The sequence below is a fragment of the Lissotriton vulgaris genome, chromosome 6 (assembly GCF_964263255.1).
Source record: "Lissotriton vulgaris chromosome 6, aLisVul1.2, whole genome shotgun sequence".
NCBI lineage: Eukaryota > Metazoa > Chordata > Amphibia > Caudata > Salamandridae > Lissotriton > Lissotriton vulgaris.
Genome location: NC_141694.1, coordinates 252,491,348 through 252,512,033, shown reverse-complemented (window position 1 = coordinate 252,512,033; position 20,686 = coordinate 252,491,348). Strand labels below are relative to the sequence as shown.

Sequence of the window (20,686 nt, the reverse complement as noted above, 5' to 3'; positions counted from 1 at the left end):
CACCAAAAGGTAGGATGTCGACGCCCACATGGGCTATGAAAAAAAAACAACAAACAAACGACTACAAATCCGGACCCAACCACTAGACTGCGGAATAATGCACAGCATAGTGAATCCAGAAAGATTCACGCTGCAAAACTGAAGACACACCTTTTTGATGCATACCTATACAACTATCACCAACTTTAGTTTTTGAATCCAACTGAACTTTCTTCTTTACTCCCCCCTGCTTTACTTAACCATATTTATACTATTTGAGCCTACAGTTGGTTCTTTATGTATTTCCTAGTACCCTGTTCCACTGTTAGGTCCATGGTACATAAACAGGCCTAATAAATCCATAAATATTTCATAGAATGGATAACAAGGAACTCCGTCTTATAGAGGGGATATATTCAATAGGATAAAAAGGGGATACAATCAACAGGTTGAAATGTCTAGAAGTACCAAATACAATAGATTTTACATTTACTTAATGTATATGAAAGCTAAATTATCATGCTAAGTAAATAAAGCACAAAATACATAGCAACAACTTACAATTACCTGCTGGTCAGGTGAAATAGATTCTAGAGCTTTCTGGATAACACGACATCCATACATCTGAAGCGCCAGTGGCAGAACATGACCACGAATGCGGGTAGCCAGGGCTAATTTCTGATCCATACTACCAAACTACAGAAACGAAAACATGATTTGGATTATTTAACGCAATTGAACGACTTTCATTAAGATGGAAGGTTTAGAAATTGTACTAGATACATTGTGTTTTATTGCAGAACAACAATTGAAAAACAATTCAGCCCAAACATAGAAAGTAGCTCTTTACCACAAAACGACATCACATTGATTATTTTAAAAACCATTTATTGAGAAACTAATCTTTCAATAATAAAATTCCATGGAGGTTATGCATTAGTGTGAGAGTGCAAATAGACAAGCACAACCGAGTTAAAATGGTAATTTCCATTATAAAAAGAAAAAAAAAGAATGTTTAGCTTCTTTACCTTTTCAATTACAAGTTACTTTGTGGGGCTGGTCAGTAGTTTTGCAACCTGAAGTAGCTTCTGGATTCACATGCTGTTTCTAATTCCACCATCTAGTGCTTGGGTCCGGAATATGCCTCCTTGAATACTCATCTTTTTTTCGTGTGCGTAAACCATTTGGGCTTGAACCAGTCCTTGAGTGATGCCAGACACAGTCGCCAGAAACCTCTCAATACAGTTACCCTCTTCAAAATCTTTTTTTATTTTCCATTTTTACTTTTGTCAAGCAACATGTTGGTTTCATTCATCTTCCTTGATGTTCTCTAAGTTAATTTACCAAAATAAACCTCTAGTGGTGGAGGTAGATGGATGGGTCGCATCTGAATCTACAAAGTTTTTCAGGCTGCAAAACAGACACGTGTGTTGGTGCTCTGTGATATTCATTGCACACTTTCATTTGACGCAGCAAGCCTAATAAAGCACTGTAATTGAATTGATGCAGAGATCCTTTTGAAAACTATTCCAAATTGACTTTGGGCTGACAATGTGATCACATCACATAGCGGGAGTGTTGTGGCCTGAGCAACGCACAGATTTTGAAATAGTGGTATTTACGTAAATGGGGTCTCTTGAGCTTGCAGGGCTCCGATTATTTATAGGTGCCAGTTAACAAATTGGGGTTATCATTCCTTGAGGCTATAGACCGGAACCCCCAGGCACACCTCATCTCTACAGGGGATTGTGGTTTGTGCGTTCTATCAGCAAGTGACATAGCGATCATCTCTTCCTGAGTCCTTGTTGATAATGATGCTGTGGGAGGCTGTGATATTCTTCATAACCCTCTTCATCCTCACCCTCTTGACATTCCACATGGAGTTGTGATGGGCTACTGGCATACCCAAAGGGCCCCTCATCCTCCGCTTTATCCGCCTCAGCCTCTTTCAAAAGGTGTGATGGAACTAGAGAAGTAATCTTGTTTGGGGAAGTCACTGCTGGTGTAATCATCTTCTTTTGTTTTTCTGGAGTTTCTCTCGTTGACGAGCCCGTCGACGAGATCGCCGTTGACACTACCGTCGACGATGGTGTCGGCGACACTGCACCAGAACCATTCCCCGCCGACGACATAGTAATCGTCGTCGACGACCCCGTTGTCATCACGGCCGACGACGATCTCGTCGTCGGCATGGTTGTCGTCATCACTGCCGTCGATGTCATCGTCTATGTTACAGGCATCGATGCTCCCATCGACGCGGACGCAGTCGACACTATAAGAATTAATGGCAGCTTCTGTACCTCTGTGGTCGTCGCCGTAGACTATGATTTCTTCGTCGACACTCTCGTCGACGATGCAGATATTTTGCTTTTCTCCTCAGGAATACTAGAGGATGGTTTCCTGAAGGATTCTTGGACCAAAGGTGGGGGCTTTGAAGGCTAAGAAGAGGCTGTCTTGGAAACTTTCTCTTAAGAAGTGTGTCCTTTGCTCTCCTGTTCTTTTGGCTGAGGAGATTTTGAAGGACTAAGCCCAGAATACCCATGAGAGGTCTTTTTTAGGGCCTTCTCAGGACGTTCCTCTGAGGAGTGAGCCTGAGGAGATCTTGATCTTTTTTTGAGATCTCCTAGATGTAGAGGAGGACTTCTGGTCACTATCACTAGAGACCACCTCCTTTCTGGCCTTGACCTTCTGAAGCCATATCATAAGGCGTCCCATACGATCTCTAAGGGTCTTGCTAGAGAAAGTGTGACATACCTTGCAGTCCTTGGCTTGGTGGTCCGGATAAAGACAATAAATGCAGTCTTCATGTGGGTCATCAGTGTAGAGTCTCTTCTTAGAGCAGGTGGCACAGGCTCTAAAAAGACCCTTCTTCTCTTTCCCAGACATTCTCCAGAATGTAGATGAGAACAGGTCACAATGATCTCAAATCCAAGAGAAAAAGTAACTAACTAACCTAGGTTTCTTACACATATATCGTTACCGAAGGTAAGTAACGTATAGTTTCTTGCCGGTCTGTGTAGTTTTGTAGCTTGAAGACTTTCTGAATTCACTATGCGGTGCATTATTCCGCCATCTAGTGGTTGGGTCTGGAAATGTTGTACATTTTTTTTTCTTTCCTGACCCAGGTGGGCGTCGACATGCCACCATTTGGTGTCCTTCGTGACGTTGAAGTGCTTCCTCCGGAAGCTCCCACCTTTGGTCGCCATCTTGAGATTCTTTTTTTCTTTCTATTCTTCTCTTTTTAACGTCTTTCTCCTGTTTTAATAGTCTTCCTCCTGTCTCATGTTTCTGGCAGAGGAGGGTGGGATCGCTAGTAAATCCAGAAAGTCTTCAAAGCTGCAAAACTACACCGACAGGTAAGAACCTATACGCTTTGCAACGTGAATCTTTCTGGATTCACTATGCTGTGCATAGACTTTGTAGCAGTTTGTGGTGGCTGGGTGGAAGATGAGCTTTGGTTACTGAATATGTGTTGTAAGACCTTCTGTCCCACTTCCTCTATCCTTCTTAATTTGAATATTGGCAATTTCTTGAATAGGTGTATTTGCTAGAAACGCAATTGTTGCTCCTTTCTTCCTTGTTGCGGGAGCAGGCGCTGCTCCTTGTAATTGTTGTCCAGATTGTTTGTGGCAGAATTGTATGGTTTGTGCAATCCATCGTGCAATGGTATTTTTGGTAACTGGTCGTCCCAAAAAACTGCTGGCAAAAGACACGAAGAATTGCTTTGTTTTCCTGCACTCTTTCGTCCATTCTATATAGTGCATTTCTGCTCTCCTGGCGTCCATTGTATGTAACACCTTTTCCGTGCTTGTGGAAGGTTTTTGGAAAAAAACTTGGCATTTGTATTGTCTGATTAATGTAGAACCGTGACACCATCTTTGGCATGAAATGTGGGTCCGTTCTCATTACAATCCTGGCATTGTGTATTTGTAGGTAGGGGTCTTGTGTTAGCGCTTGTAATTCGCTCACTCTTCGTAGCGATGTGATAGCTACTAAGAAGGCTGTCTTTAGTGTGAGCATATTGTAAGAAAGTAGCTCTGTATATACTGGACCAAAGTAAGGTACAGGGTGCACTGAGTCCACAGTCCCCAGAGGTATGGCAGAAGCTAAAGTTAGATATAACTTTACTCTCTAAAGTGGTAGCTTGGTCGAGCAGTAAGGTATCAGAGGACAGTGTAAAGCATTTGTTGTACAAACTCAGTCAGTAAATGGTCTCGCACACAAGAACTGAACTCTAGGCTAATTGTTTTGTACATAAAAATATATAGTTGTTCATTTCAGAACCACAAGTAGGTATCAAATACTTTCTCAGAATGAGATGTTGCAATTGAATGTTTTTAATGAGCAATAGACTTTTGAATGCAATAGATACAAGTGTTGTAATATGCAACATAAACTTAACACAATAAGAACATTGAGCTCAATGGGAATTTTAAGTAAAAGGCAATATCAATTACTTTGCATAGGTTTTTCTTACTCGGGGCTGGATCCGGGATTCAGCCCTGGTGCATCTCCTGTAAACAGTTGCAAGAAATCGTTTTTGTTACACAGGAGATTTTTAAGGAAGATTTGTATGTTTTGAAAATCGACACTTAGAAGAAATGTTGGTCAAAACCAAGAAATGTTATCCTATGGGAGGAAATAAGGTTATCGGAAAATCACAGTTGTAATTACTTTTGAAGGTCAGTGCTGGGCACAAAGATCCAGCACTAGGGTCTCTCCTGATAGCAGGGTAGTAATTTCGTTTTCGTTAATCGGGCGATTTTTAAGGAATATTTTAAAGTTGCAAAACTCAACACAGACGAAATTCTGAGTGAAACCCAGCCAATGTTACCCTATGGAGAAAATCAAGTTATCGGTCTTTGGGTAAGTACTCGGCTGGCAGAGTTGAGGTTCTGGGGGTAGACTCAGGGGTCTCCCAGGGTCAGGTAGGTACAGTCGTTACACCCTCAGCGGCACAGGGGTAGCCGGGTACAGAGTGAGTAGAACCAATGTTATCCTATGGAGGGTAGGGGGCCAGGCCACGCGGCTGTGGGAGCTGAGCTCCTGGTCACTTATTATTGGCAAGTGGGGAAGTAGGATAGGACCGATGCTGCACCTCCAGTGGCACTCGGGTGGCTGGATGCAGGGTGCTTTTGGGCCTTCGACCGCCCAATGTCAATGGAAAAGCTGAAAGTTGAACAACGGCTGCAACGCCGGGATGGAGATTCTTCAGCTGCGACCACCACATCGAGAGGTAAGGTGGGATGTTGTAGGATAGGTAGACTACCAGGAGTTGGGCACAGGGGACTGTGGGGCACCGGGGTGTCTTTTGGTGTCGGGAAATCTTACCCTCAGTTGGTCGCGGTTGAAGGGGCCACTTGTTGTGAGGCTGCAGGCGTCGTCAGGAGCGTCGAGGAGGGTCCTTGGCTGCTTGTTATGCCGGGGGGACATCCTCGTGATCTTTGTTCACTCAGGCACAGGCCGGGCTCGGAGGGTGCAGAGTGTGCTTGGTCCGCGGTTCCAGGCTGGCATCAGGGGTTGTTGCTGTTTGAGCAGAACCAATGCTTGTGGGAGTCCCAGTCTTTAGATGAGCAAGGCAGACAGGTCCTCCGAAGTTTGCAAGGTTGCTGACCACTGGAGACACCAGGATTTAGCAGGAGCAGGTTCAAGGATCAACAGGCAGGTAGGGCTGGGGCCAAGTCAGTTGGAGTCGTCCTCTTGTTAGTAGCTGCACAGCAGGTCTTCTTTCTTCTTGTTTCAAAATCGGGATCGGAGGAAGGAAGGTTCAGGGTGTCCCTAAATACTAAATTTAGGGGCGTTACAGGTAGGGCAAGGGCAGGGACAATGGGTCCCTGTCCTGGGGTGAGTACACCTCCTATCCTGCCACTCTCCAGTGTGAGAGGGGCAGGAGCCTAGTTCCAATTAGGTAGGACTCCCCAGTCTCAAAATGGTCTACCTACCTGTAACACCACTAAATTTAGTATTTAGGGGCACCCTGAACCTTCCTTCCTCAGATCCCGATACCGAAACTATCAGGAAACAAGACCTGCCGTGCAGCTGCTAAGAAGAGGACGACACCAACTGACTTGGCCCCAGCCCTAAAGGCCTGTCGACCTTCCAACCTGCGCCTGCTAAACCCCGGCGCCTACAGTGGTCAGCAACCTCAAAAACCCCGGAGGACCTGACTGCCTTATGACTCTACCAAGACTGGGACTCCCACGAGCAGTAGTTCTGCTCAAAACAAGCAACACCCCTGGTGCCAGCCAGGAACCGCGAATCCAGCACACTCTGCACCAGCCGAGCCCGGCCTGTACCAGAGTGGACACAGACCACGAGGACGTCCCCCATGCGATTATGACCACAAATCCAGTGCCCAAGGACCCTCCTTGACGACCCATATGACACCTGCAGCCTCACAACCAGGGACCCCTCCAACCGCGACCAGCTGAGGGTAAGATTTCCTGACGTCAAAAGACACCCCTGTACCCAGCGCCCCACGGTGCTCTGTCCCCAATTACTGGGTGCCTACCTATCCTCCAAGATCCCAACTTACCTCTCGAAGTCGTGGTCGCACCTGAAGAATCTCTGTCTCCGAGCCTGCAGCCTTTGTTCAACTTCCAGCTTTCCCGTTGAATAGCATTGAGCGCCAACGGCTCAACAGCACCCTGCACACAGCCGCCCGAGTGCCCCTGGGAGTGCAAACTCTGTCCTAATCTACTTCCCCATTTGCCCTGAGCAAGTGACCAGGAGCCCAGCTCCCACAGCCCCGTGGCTCGCTTGCCAGCAGCCACCAATCAAAGGCCCCCTGCCTCCTATATGCTAACATTGGGCCTAACTCTCTGGACCCGGCTGCCCCTGTGCCGCTGAGGGTGTAACAACTGTACCAACCTGACCCTGGGTGACCCCTGAGTCTATGCCCAGAACCTTAACTCTGCCAGTCGAGCACCTACCCAAAAGCCGATAAGAAAAATGCTACTTACCAGTATGCATCTGTTCTTGGCATGTAGAGCTGCAGAGTTACATGCTGTTGCATATATCACCATCTAGTGTTGGGCCCGGATGTTGGCACTTGTTTTTGTCCTGAAAAGTTATTTGGCAGTCACGAGATAGGTGACTCCTCCCTTGGATCACATTGCGCATGGGCTCCATCCTCAGATTGTTTTTCGCTATTAGGGAAATGATGGAGCTTTGTAAGAGAAAAGGAAGGATGTTCATGTAAGCTGTATCTAATTAAGATAATACTGGAACAGATAAAGGTAGCCGAGGAGGCTGGTGGGCGTGTGTAACTCTGCAGCTCCACATGCCAAGAACAGATGCATACTGGTAAGTAGCATTTTCCGTTCGATGCATATGAGCTGCAGATTACACACTGTTGCATAGATTATATAGCAGTACCCTCCGTTAGCGGAGACCCCCAGTATCTGTTCTTGGCATGTAGAACTGTAGATTTGCATACTGCAGCATAGATCGCCATCTGGTGTTGAGCTCGGATGTTTGCACTTTGTGATTGTAGAAGTTTTGTAGTCACGAGATTGGTGACACCTCTGTTGGTTAGAAGTGCGCATGGGCATAGCCTCCATCTCCAGATTGTTTTCGCCATAAAGGGTGATGATGGAGTTAGTTAGCAATAGAAAGATGTCCATGTGTAATGTATCTAAGTAAGATATTACTGCAACAGATACAGGTATCCGGGGAGGCGTGTGGGCATATACAAATCTACAGCTCTACATGCCAAGAACAGATGCATACTGGTAAGTAGCATTTTCCGTTCGAGGCATATGAGCTGTAGACTGCTACTGTAGCATAGACTATACAGCAGTGATGCCTTCGCGGTGGCTACCTGTATCGGCTGCAGCAGTTTGAAATAGTGTTTTGAGTACAGCCTGGCCCACTGTAGCTTGTTGTTTAGTTTGCACATCTACACAATAGTGTTTTGTGAATGTGTGCGGTGTAGACCATGTAGCTGCTTTGCAGATGTCATCTAAGGGAATGTTCCCTAAAAATGCCATTGAAGCCCCTATCTTTCTTGAAGAGTGGGCTTTAGGAGGAGTAGATAACGTAAGTTTAGCTTTGTGGTAGCAAATTTGTATACAATTGACAATCCACCTAGCCATCCCAGATTTTGATATAAGGTTACCTTTGTATGGTGGTGAGAAAGAGATGAAAAGTTGTTTGGTCTTACGAAAGGATTGTGTTCTCTCAATGTAGTATAGCAATGCTTTTTTTACATCTAAGGTATGAAGAGCTCTTTCTGCCACTGTTTGTGGCTGCGGGGAAAAATACCGACAGTTCCACAGATTGATTGAGGTGAAAAAGAGAAATGACTTTAGGAAGGAATTTAGGATTAGTTTGGAGAACTACCTTATTATGATGCATCTGCTCGAAAGGTTCCTGAATGGTTAGTGCTTGTAGTTCACTAACTCTTCGTAGAGAAGTAATAGCTACTAGGAAAGCAACTTTCCATGTTAAGATTTTGTAGCTCACATTTATGTTGTTCAATGGGAGGGCCCATTAGCCGTGTTAGAACAATGTTTAAATTCCATACAGGTGAAGGTGGTGCTCTGGAAGGAATTATTCTTTTAAGGCCTTCCATAAAGGCATTTATAGCAGGTACTCTGAAAAGTGATACGATAGATGCTGTTTATTTTGTAGATATGCTCCTATGGCAGCAAGATGCAGTCTTATAGGCGCGCAGGCTAAGGTACATCTTTGGAGGTGTAGTAAGTAGCCTATGATGTGTTGAATAGACACATCTAGGGGATTGATATTGTTGTTGTGACACTATATTACAAAGCTTTTCCACTTGCTGCATAGCACGCTCTAGTGGCTGGACGTCTAGCTTCTTTAATGACTTTCATGCAGTCAGGAGGAAGGTTAAGGTAACCGAATTTTAGGACCTCAGGAGCCAGATCGCAAGGTTGAGCTGAACTCTCCATGGTTCTGGGTTAATAGGCGTAGAGATAGGTATAGTTTTTGGTGCAGTACTACGGAACGTTCCAGCAATGTGGTGTACCACGGTTGTCTGGCCCAAGTTGGAGCAACTGGAATGAGGGTTAGGGAATGTTGCTGTAGTTTGCGCACTACTAGTGGAATGAGTGGGAGAGGCGGAAAAGCATACGCAAAGCTGCCCAACCAGTTCATCCATATCACATTGCCTTTGGACAGTGGATGTGGATATCTGGCGGCGAAGCTTGAGCATTTGGCGTTTGTGGGTGGCAAAGAGGTCTATCTGAGGTTGTCCCCACATCTGAAATAACAGTTGAAGAACTTGTGGACGGAGTTCCCACTCGTGGATCTGTTGTGTCTGGTGTCTTAATAGATCTGCCATGGTGTTTTGTGCCCCTGGAACATATTGGGTTAAGAGGAAAATGTTCGGAGGTATCACCCACCGCCATTTACTCTGTGCTAGCTGAGAGAGTTGCATAGTGTGTGTCCCGCCTTGTTTCTGTATGTAGTACATGGCTGTCATGTTGCCTGTGTGGACTAATACAGTCTTGCCTGATATTTGCTTTTGGAATGCTTTTAATGCTAGGAAAATGGCTAATAACTCCAGGTGGTTGATGTGGAGTAATTTTTGTTGTGGTGTCCACCTGCCCTGCATGGTGTGTTGCAGTAGGTGAGCTCCCCAGCCAGAGAGCGATGCGTCCGCTGTCAAGACTATCTGAGGAACTGGCTCTAGGAACGGTTGCCCTTTGGAAAGATTTTTGGTGTTCCACCACTGCAGAGAGCGGTGAGTACGACCGTCCACCAACACTAGATCTGTTAACTGCCCTTGAACCTGGTTCCATTGTCGTGCTAAGCACTCTTGGAGGGGACGCATCGGGAGTCTTGCATGAGGCACTATGAATATGCAAGAGGCCATCATCCCTATGAGTTGCATAAACACTCGAGCTGGAAGGGAGTGTTTTGGTTGAAATTTGGTGAGAAGAGCTTGCATGTTTCCTATCCTGACAGGAGAGGGATAAGCTAGCACTTTTGAGGTGTTTATTGTGGCACTGAGGTATTGTTGTATGTTGGTGGGTTGCAGATGGGACTTGGTGTGGTTTACTGTGAACCCCAGGTTGTGTAGAAGTTTGATAGTGGCATGAGTGTGTTGTACACACTGGCTGTATGAGCTGGCTTTTATGAGCCAGTCGTCCAGATATGGAAAGACGTGAATGTGCTGTCTTCTTAAGTGTGCTGCCACTACTGCTAGGCACTTGGTAAACACTTGTGGTGCTGTTGTGACTCCGAATAGGAGTACTTTGAATGGATAGTGCTGACCGTCTATTACAAACCTCAGATCCACCCGAAACTTGTGGGCGGTCCAGATAGAAAGAGAGCGCACATTTTGGGTCCAGATGATGGAGCCTCTTCCTCTTTTGGGGGACGCGGAGGCGGAAAGAAGGTGGGCAAAGTGATGGTCTGGCCAATGTGAAAAGCAGTGACATTTGTCAGAAAAGAAGACAGAGTCCTTAGAACAACTTTGCCCAGATGGACAGAGAGAAAAGGAGGCTTAGAAAAGGGAGCCCGGACCCTTCTGGCAGAGGTAATGGCAACCAGGAAAGCAGTCTTTAGAGTGAGCAGATGAAGAGGACAACTGTGAAGTGGCTCAAAGGGAGCAAACATCGGAAAAGTAAGAACAAGATTCAAGTCCCACTGAGGAATCACGGAAGGAACAGGAGAAAACATGTGCGTGATGCCATTCAAGTACATATTTACAACGAGGGGCTTGAAAAGGGAAGGCTGATCTGGAAGCCTTACAAAGGCGGAAATGACCAAGAGATAGCCTAAGATAGTGCCCAGAGCAGAGTCCTGCTGGGCCAAAGAAAGAAGAGAAGAACCTCTGAAAGAGGGGCGGAAAGGGGATCCACAGCCTTTGCTGAGCACCACGCCACAAACTTATTCCACCTGCAGGCGTACACCATCTTAGTGGAGGGACGCCTGGCTGCCAAGATAACATTACAGACTTCAGGTGGCAGGTCGAAAGACGTCAACTGCCACCGCTCAATTTCCACGCAAGGAGGTGGAGACTGGACAGGTTCGAGTGGAGAACTGTCCCCTGCTGCCATGACAGAAGATTCTCCCGAAGAGGGAGACGGATCGGGGATCGATGCTCATACTGAATAGCTCGGGATACCATACTCTTCTAGCCAAGTCCGGATCCACAAGGATGACTTGGGCACCGGTCGCGCCTGATCTTCTTCAGCACTCTGGGCAGAAGTGGTATAGGCGGAAAGGCGTACAACAGACCGCAACTCCACTTGCGACAAAAAGCGTCGCCGAGCGAGTGCCACCTTGGAAATTTCAACGCGCAGAAGTGATGACATTGCGCATTATTTTCGGTGGCAAATAGATCTAACCAAGGCTCTCCCCATTGCTGAAAGAGACCTTGCGCCACGTCAGAGTTCAGACGCCATTTGTGATACATCATGCGCCGGCGGGCTGAGTTTGTCCGCCCTGGAGCTAAAGGATCGGGCCAGGTGTTGAACTACCAATGACATGCCCTGATGTTCCAGCAAAGCCCAGAGGCGCAGAGCCTCTTGGCAAAGGGTCCACGAGCCCACCCCGCCCTGTTTGTTGCAGTATCACATGGCGGTGGTGTTGTCGGTGAACACCTGCACTACCCTCCCCATTACAGAATGAAGGAATGCCTTCAGGGCAAGCCAGATCGCCCAAAGCTCTAGAAAGTTGATGTGGAACTTGGACTCCGCCGGAGACCAGAGGCCTCTGATCTCCGCCTCCCCCATGTGGCCGCCCCAATCCCTGAACGGACGCGTCCATCACAACTGTATATTCCGGTTGGGGAAGGGAGAGGGAACTGCATTGACCAAATCGCGATTCGTGAGCCACCACTGCAATTGTCTTGCAATGCCCTCCGAGATCTGGACGTGATTGGACAGGTTGCCCTGGTGCTGTGCCCACTGGAACCGCAGGTCCCACTGCAGAGCCCGCATATGCTATCTGGCATGATCCACCAGCAGGATGCAGGAGGCCATCAGACCCAGTAGTCGAAGCGTCATCCTGACCGAAACCCGGGACAGAGGCTGAAATATCGGAATCATAGCCTGAATGTCCCGGACTCGCGGCTCGGGAGGATAAACCCTAAACTGCAGAGTCCAGAACTGCTCCGATGAAAAGGAGCTTTTGTGAGGGAATCAGGTGCGACTTCGGCACATTGATGGAGAACCCCAGCAAATGCAGGAGGTCAGCCATAGCCTGGAGGTAGGAGACAACTGCCTAAGGGCGAAGCCACCTTCAACAGGCAGTCGTCGAGATAGGGGAAGACTGAAACCCCTGATCTGCACAGATGAGCTGCGACCACCACCATCACTTTCGTGTACACCCGAGGAGCGCTGGTAAGGCCAAAGTGGAGCACGGTGAACTGAAAATGCTTGTGGACTACCGTGAATCGTAGGTAGCGTCTGTAGGCAGGCAGGACGGGGACCTGAAAATAGGCGTACTGCAAGCCCAACCCCACCATCCAGTCTTGCAGGTCTAGGGCAGACAAGACCTGCGCAAGGGTGAGCATCTTGAACTTCTCCTTCCAGAGAAAGTGATTGACGTTCCGAAGGTCTAAGATAAGACGCAAGCCCTTGTCCTTCTTTGGAACCATAAAGTAGTGAGAATAACCACCATAACCTACTACTGGCATCGGAACACGCACGATGGCCCCCTTGGACAAGAGGGCCGCAACTTCCTGCTGGAGAAGCACCAAGTGATCCCCTGACATGCAGTGGAACTGAGGTGGCATGGCTGGAGGGGTTGTCTCGAAGGGGAGGGAGCAGCCCCTTCGGACAATTTGTTGCACCCATTTGTCCGAAGTGATGTTGCACCAGTGGTGGAGATGATGGCGTATTCGTCCACCCACTGGCGACTGATGGGTCTGAAAGTCGGACTAGGAGAGCTTCGAAGCGGATGCTGCAGGGGTGAAAGTGGAATGGCCTGCCCGCTGGCCCCCTGAACTGCCTCAGCGGTTCCCACGTCCGCGGCCACGCTGAGGTTGTTGCTGCTGCTGTGGTCTGTGGCTCTGCGAACGCTGTGGGGCACCCATTCCGTGGCCAGGAAAGGAAAGAAAGGCAGAAGGTGGAGGAGGCCAATCGGCCGACAGGCCCAGGGACTTGGGCGTAGCCCAGGAGTCCTTGAAGCGCTCCAACGCACTATCTGCCTTAGGACCAAAAAAAACGAATGTCCATCAGAGTTTTCTGGACATCCCCTGAAAATCAGTTGTCCTCAACCAGGCGTGGCGCCGAAGCGCCACCGTCGTGGAAATCGACCTGCCCAGTGAGACAGCAGTGTCCAGCTCACAACGTATGGTGAACTTTGCTGAATTTCTCCCGGCCACAATCGCCTGGGTCAAAACTACCTGGGCCTCCTATGGGCAGTTAGGCAGCACCTGCGCAACCGTATCCCGCAGAGAGTGGGTATGACGGCCCAAGAGGTATGCGGTGGTCACCGGCCACAGCCCTAAGCTGGCAGATGAAAACAGTTTTTTACCAAACTGATCCAGCTTCTTGGATTCCCTATCCGGGGGTGCGGTAGGGAACGTGCTCTGTGATGTAGAGGTTTGGACAACCAAGCTCTCCGGGGTGGGATGTTGGTTAAGGAAGAGGGGGTCGCCCGGAGCAGGGCGAAGGTGTCAGGGCCACGTTTCTATCCACAGGAGCCCTTGTGTTTGGCCTGGACCAGGTGCACAAAAGAACGTCAGATAGTGCTCCATTAAAGGGCAGCAAGGGCTCTAAAGAGGTAGTCGCCGTTTGGAGCACTTCCGCCAGGAGATTAGTTCTGAAGGTCACTGTAGGGAGTTCGAGGTAGAGAGCCTCGGCCGCCCTACGCAACAACACTGCATAACGAATAGTTTCTTAACTGTCGGTGGAGGTTTGTAGCTTGAAGATCTTTCTGGATTCACTATGCTGTGCATTATTCCCCGGTCTAGTGGTTGGGTCCGGAATCGTAGTCTTTTCTTTTTTTTCGTAGCCCAGGTGGGCATCGACGTCCCACCTTTTGGTGTCCTTCCTGTGACGTCGGCATGCTTCCTGCGGAAGCTCCCACCCTTGGGCGCCATCTTCGGATTCTTTTTTCTCGTTTTGTGTTCTGTTTCCAAATCTATGGCAATGTTCAAGTAAGTGATTCACCGCTTTGACCTCTAAGGTGTCTGTTTCAGTCTGGTCTTTGTTTTTACCCCGTTCTCTCCAGCCTCATCTTTCTGGCGGAGGTGGGTGGGTTCGCTAGTGAATCCAGAAAGATCTTCAAGCTGCAAAACTACACCGACAGGTAAGAAACTATTCGTTTTGCAGCGTGAATCTTTCTGGATTCACTATGCTGTGCATAGACTTTGTAGCGGTTTGTTATATTTGTGGCTGGGTGGAAGATGAGCGTTGGGTGTTGAATATGTGCTAAAGTACTTTCAGTGCCACTTGCGCTTACTTGTTTATTTGTATGACCACACAGTAGTGCTTCGTGAACGTGTGAACTGAAGCCCATGTTGCCGCCAGGCATATGTCCTGAATGGGTGTGTTAGCCAGGAATGCTATTGTGGCTCTTTTCTTCCTGGTAGACTGGGCTTGTGTCCCCTCTGCCAGCTCCTATCCAGCTTGCTTGTGGCACAACTGTATTGTTTGTGCGATCCACCGTGCAATGGTTCCTTTCGTTACTGTTTTCCCCATGAAACTGTTTGCGAAGGACACAAAAAAGTGCTTTGTTTTCCTGTGTCCCTTAGTTCTCTCTATGTAGTGCATGACTGCCCTTCTGGCGTCCAGAGTGTGCAGTGCTCTTTCTGCGCTTGTGGCTGGTTTCTGGAAGAAACTTGGTATTTGTATTGTCTGATTGATGTGGAACCTTGACACCACGTTCGGCATAAAGTGTGGGTCCATTCTCATCACCACCCTATCATTATGTATCTGGATGTAGGGTTCTTGCAGCGTTAGCGCCTGTAGCTCACTCACCCTGCGCAGCGAGGTGATTGCCACTAAGAATGCGGTTTTCATCGTTAGCATTTGTACTGAGGCCTTATGAATTGGTTCAAAAGGCTCCTTCATGAGTTCTTCATGAGTTCTATCAGGACTAAATTAAGGTTCCATGCCAATGGTGGCACCCTCTTTGGTGGTGCGATCTTTTTTGCTCCTTCCAGGAATCGCTCTACTATCTGTGATGTGAAGAAGTTCTTGCCTGTTTCTCCTCTTGTGTAAGCGACTATCGCCGCCAGATGTACCCTTAGTGAGGATGAGCTAAGGTTTTCCTCGAGCAGGTGCGTGAGGAACTTAAGCACTGTTGAGTCCTTCTGCATCTTCTTGTGCAGCTTTTCCTTTCTGCACCATAGTGTGAACCTCTTCCACTTTGCCACATAGCACTTCCGTATGCTGGGTCTTCTTGCTTCACGTAGTACCCTCAGGGAGCTCTCTGGTAATTTCAGATGAGCGAACTCTATGCCCTCAGGACTAGGCTGAGGCTCTCTGGCTCTGGGTGCAGCACCTCCCCGTCTTGCATGGAGAGTAGGTCTTTCAGTCTCCCGACTCTGTGGGGTGCACTCTGTGTCATCTCCATTATCTGAGAGTACCAGGTCTGCCTGGCCCACTGCGGTGCGACCAGTATCAGAGTCATGTTGCTGGTTCTGCACTTGTTGAGTACTGTATCAGAGGAATCGTCGAACAGCGTAAGCAAATGTTTTCAACCAGCTTATCCATAGGGCATTCCCCAGTGACCCTTCCCCTGGTTGCCTGGATGTGATTTTTCTGCCATTTTGCATTCTGGCGTGTTGCAAACAGGTCTGTTGACGGTGTTCCGCACTTGCCGAACAGCTTCTCTGTTTCCTGTGCATTGAGCTCCCACTCGTGGGATGCCGATGTCTGTCTGCTGAGCCAGTCTGCTTCTACATTGCCCTTCCCTGGTAGGTGTATGGCTAGCAGGTCTATCTTGAGCGGGATGGCCCATCTCCACATTTCTTAGGCTAATTTTGAAAGCGGGGCTGATTGTGTCCCTCCCTGCTTGTTTATGTAGAACATAGTTGTTGTGTTGTTCCTCTGGCTCAACCCTTTCAGGTTGTACAACTTCGTCTGGACGGCCTTTTTTGCGAGGAAGACTGTCTTTAATTCCAGGTAGTTGATGTGTTTTACCGCATCTGCTGGTGTCCACAGACCCCTCACTCTGATTTTTTCCATGTGAGCGCCCCATCCCTTCTGGGATGCGTCTGTGGTGATGGTCAACGTTGGCGTTGGTTGCGTCAGAGGTTTGCCCCTTCTCATGTTCCACCATGCTATCTCTTCTTGCACTGAGTGCGTTACAACCACTAGATCTTCCCAATGACCTGTAGCTTGTGACCATTGTTCCTATAGCCATTCTTGGAAAGGTCTCATGTGCAGGCGTACATTTGGCACTAGATGTATGCATGACGCCATCATGCCCATGATTTTGCTCGCCAGCCTCACGGTCAGAGCTCGCCCCTTCTGGTAGAGTTGTGTCTCCTTCAGCAGCGCTAGCGTTCTCTTCTCACTGGGAACCACCTTGTTCTGTAAGGTGTCTATCTGTGCTCCCAGGAAGATATTTACTGGTTCTGGTTTAATTGAGGACGTATCCCAGTGGATGGAGAATCCCAGGCCCATCAGGTTGTCTGTCACCCTTTGTGCGTGCAGCTTGCACGTTTTGTATGAACTTGCTTTTACTAGCCAGTCGTCTATGTAAGGGTTTACGTGTATCCCCTCCCTTCTTAGGTGTGCTACGATTGCTGCAAGGCACTTTTTGAAGACCCTTGGCGCCGATTTTAGTCCGAACACCAAGGTTGTGAACTGGTAGTGGTCCTTGTTGATGATAAATCTGAGTAGATGATTGTGCCCCCTGTTCATTGGGATGTGCAGGTAGGCATCCTTGAGGTCTATGGTGATCATGAAGTCTCCGCCTTGTAATTGAGGGAGTACCTCTTGTAGGGACGTCATCTTGAATTTTTGCGTGCTTATGTACTTGTTTAAGAACCTTGGGTCCAGGATGGGTTTAATTGTCTCGTCTACCTTTCGTACCAGGAAGTAGATTGAGTACACTCCCCTCTTCCTTTCCTTGTAAGGTACTGGTTCGATGGCTTGTTTTTGCAGGAGTTCTTTTGCTTCCTTTTGAAGTAGTTCTAGCTCTTTCCTTGCTAGCGCTCTTCTTTTCGGCTTTCTGTTTGGTGGTCTCCTTTCCAACTCTATGCAGTACCCGAACTGTATGATGTTGAGTACCCACTTGTCTGTGGTTATTTTCTTCCACTCCTGGGAGAAAAGGTTTATTCGGTTTTACATGATCGCAGATTTTTCGCTTGTGTACTACTCCCTTGTTGTTGTATCCATGCTCCACCCTGGGAGTTTTTGCATGGGTGGGCACCTGTCGCGTGACAAAGTCACTTAGTGGTCGGTTGTTGATCCCCTCTTCTATTTTGTCCACGTCCATTCCCTCTCCCGCGAAAGAACTGGCCCCTTTGTTGGTACTGCCAGGGTTGTTTTTGTTGCCCCTGCTACGTCTGGTGTCGGACTGGTGAGACTGCTGGAACGCCTGGTGCGATGTTCCTGGCTGGTTTCCTCCCCTACAGTTAGGTCTTTGTGACGGGGTGCCCCTCTTTGTTCCTCTGAATTGCAAGGCCCCCATGGATCCTGCAGTCTCGTTATCTTTCTTCAGTTGGGTGAGCTTCTCATCCACTGGAGCACCGAACAGTGTCTCTCCGTTGGACGGGGTGTTTATAGGATGCTGTGTTGCACTTCCGACTTGAATCCTGAAATCCTGAGCCAAGCTTGCCTTCTTTCCGTGATGCCCATCATCATGAGTCTGCTGACCGTGTCAGCCCCGTCCAAGGCAGTCTTGCGGCAAGAATTTGCCACATTCTTCCCTTCTTCCACAAGATGTGTAGCCCTTTGCTGGTGGTCTTCAGGGAGGTGTTTTAGTAACTGTCCCAGTACGTCTAAGATCTGGTACTGGAGTGCGTTGGAATTTGCCATGCGCCAGTGCATTGCGGCATTCCGTTTAACCTTTCTCCCAGTCAGGTCCTTCTTTCCTTGTCCGGGGGTGGCCCGAGGTTGTTGGCACGTTCGCTCTCCTCCTTGCCATAGCTGTAATGATGGAGTCCGCCGTGAAGGATCCCTGAATGTAGGGCGGGTCCCTTGGAGGAATGTTTGTACTTTTTCTCCGTCCTGGGTGTGATGGCTTTGCAAGTTGCAGGCTCCTTGAAAGCCTCCCTCTCCTGTGCCTTGACGCTGTCGAGCATCGGCAGGTACTGGCTCCTAGTTTGTGTTGGGAGCAGTGTTTCTAGGAGGAAATCCGCCTTCTGCTTTTCCTGGTCCAGTTCTAGCCCGAAGGCTGCTTCTGCGTTCTTGATGACTGTGTTGGATATATGATGTTAGCACGCATACTTTTAGCACGCATACCATTACCGCGCATTTTTTACAACGCAGGACCTTTTACAACGAATACCTTTACAACGCATTACACTACAACGCAGATACTATTACAATGCATACCATTACAACGTAAGTATATAATATTTTCAAATAATGTAATTAATAATTATTTAAATATTTTAATTAATTACATATTTTAAAATTAAATATTTTAATTAATTATATTAATTTTTATTTAAAAATATGTAAATATATATGTTAAAAATACCCCTGTACCCCAAAACCCAAACCTGAACCCTAAAAATACTCCTGTACCCCAAAACCCAAACCCAGCCCTGAAACCAAAAAATACCCCTGTAGCCCAAAACCCAAACCCAGCCCTGAACACTAAAAATACCCCTGTACCCCAAAACCCAAACCCATCCCTGAAACCTAAAAATACCCCTGTACCCCAAACCCAGCCCTGAAACCTAAAAATACCCCTGTACCCCAAAACCCAAACCCAGCCCTGAAACCTAAAAATACCCCTGTACCCCAAAACCCAAACCCAGCCCTGAAACCTAAAAATACCCCTGTACCCCAAAACCCAAACCCAGCCCTGAAACCTAAAAATACCCCTGTACCCCAAAACCCAAACCCAACCCTGAAACCTAAAAATACCCCTGTACCCCCAAACCCAGCCCTGAACCCTAAAAATACCCCTGTACCCCTGGAGAAGTGTGGCTCAATGGTTAGAGCGGCAGACCTTGATGCAGAGCGCTGGCCAGGTCCCAGGGTTCGATTCCCGCCTCGGCGGGATCGGGCTTAAATTCCTCTGACCGGATATTCTCGCCTTAGTGCCGAATCTAAGCATGAGCCCCACGCTGCAACTCTGGACAATAGCTTGCTTAGTCTCCACAACGACCCCCGATACACAAGGGATGCCTGCTTTCACCATGGGATGCCCAGGAGTGGACACCTCACAAGGAAAAGCCAGGAGGGGTTCCCTTGTGGTAGGAGTACAAGCGCCGGGATGCTTACGGGTTACTGTTCGCGCTATACAAATACAACACATTTACCCCAAAACCCAAACCCAGCCCTGAAACCTAAAAATACCCCTGTACCCCAAAACCCAAACCCAACCCTGAAAACTAAAAATACCCCTGTACCCCAAAACCCAAACCTGAAACCTAAAAATACCCCTGTACCCCAAAACCCAAACCCAACCCTGAAACCTAAAAATACCCCTGTACCCCAAAACCCAACCCTGAAACCTAAAAATACCCCTGTACCCCAAAACCCAAACCCAACCCTGAAACCTAAAAATACCCCTGTACCCCCAAACCCAACCCTGAAACCTAATACCCCTGTACCCCAAAACCCAAACCCAACCCTGAAACCTAAAAATACCCCTGTACCTCAAAACCCAATACCCCTAATAAATGTTTAAAAAAAAAATAATAAACTTACCTATACTTACGTTGTAATGGTATGCGTTGTAATAGTATCTGCGTTGTAGTGTAATGCGTTGTAAAGGGTCCTGCGTGGTAATAAGTTTCGTTGTAACAGTATTTCGTGCTAAAAGATGCGTGGTAACAGTTACATACCGACTGTGTTGTAAAACCCAATGTCATCAGGTGGAGAGGGCCTGGAAGGGTACGTGTCCACGCTATCCTCCGGACTCTCTGTGTCGAGGACTTGCCATTCTAGGTCTTGTGTCTCCGAGGATGCCGATCCCAGGATTGTCCTCTGGTCGTAATCATCCTCCTCCTCGTAGTAAGAGGCTTCTTCTTCTGGATCTTCCAGCACCTCCGGGCTTCCAAACTGTCCTTCGACGTCGTAGTCCTCTTCTTCGGTTACCTCGACAACCTTAATCCCGACGAAACCAAGACCACAAAAGTCCTTCATCCTGGCATCGAATTCTTTTTTGCGCTGCAGGATGTTATCTATTTCGGCCTCGAGCCGTCTCTTTTTCTTTTCCATTTCGGCGGCACGTTTGGCGTCGAATGGATCAGCCGCTCTCTTTGGCGGATTGGTCGGCGTCGATGTGACTTTCGGCGCCGAGCTGGGTTTCGGGGCCCGAGCTCGCATTCGGGTCCTTCTCTTTCGGCGTCGAACGTTCCTTCTCGGGGACGTTTTTCGATGACTTTTGCTGTTCTCCAGCTTTCGGCGCCTGGGAGTCCCTCTCTGACGATCCGCTGGGCCTGTTTGTAGCCAAAGATTTCGGCGTCGGCTCTTTCGAGGACTTGCCCTCGTTTTTTTGATAGTCTGGGTCAGACTGTCAAGTGTCTTTTGGGGCTTTAGGGGCCGTCGAGTCTCCTACCTTTTTAAGAGTCTTCTTATCGGTCTCTACGACTGTGTAGTCGTCGTCTTCTCCGGCGACGTTGTCCTCTTCGTCTGTTGAGAGCCCC

General features: G+C 48.1%; 1 protein-coding gene across 2 annotated transcripts in view; it reads right to left on the bottom strand.

Moving 5' to 3' along the window:
* Positions 1-20,686, bottom strand: part of PUM2 (pumilio RNA binding family member 2) — a 755,055-nt gene that overhangs the window by 205,672 nt on the left and 528,697 nt on the right. The window contains exon 16 of one of the 2 annotated variants that reach the window (XM_086926282.1): positions 541-675. In XM_086926282.1, the coding sequence (XP_086782408.1) occupies positions 541-675 (135 nt within the window). The remainder of the gene's footprint in view (positions 1-540; positions 676-20,686) is intronic. The other variant, XM_086926283.1, reaches the window with a different exon arrangement.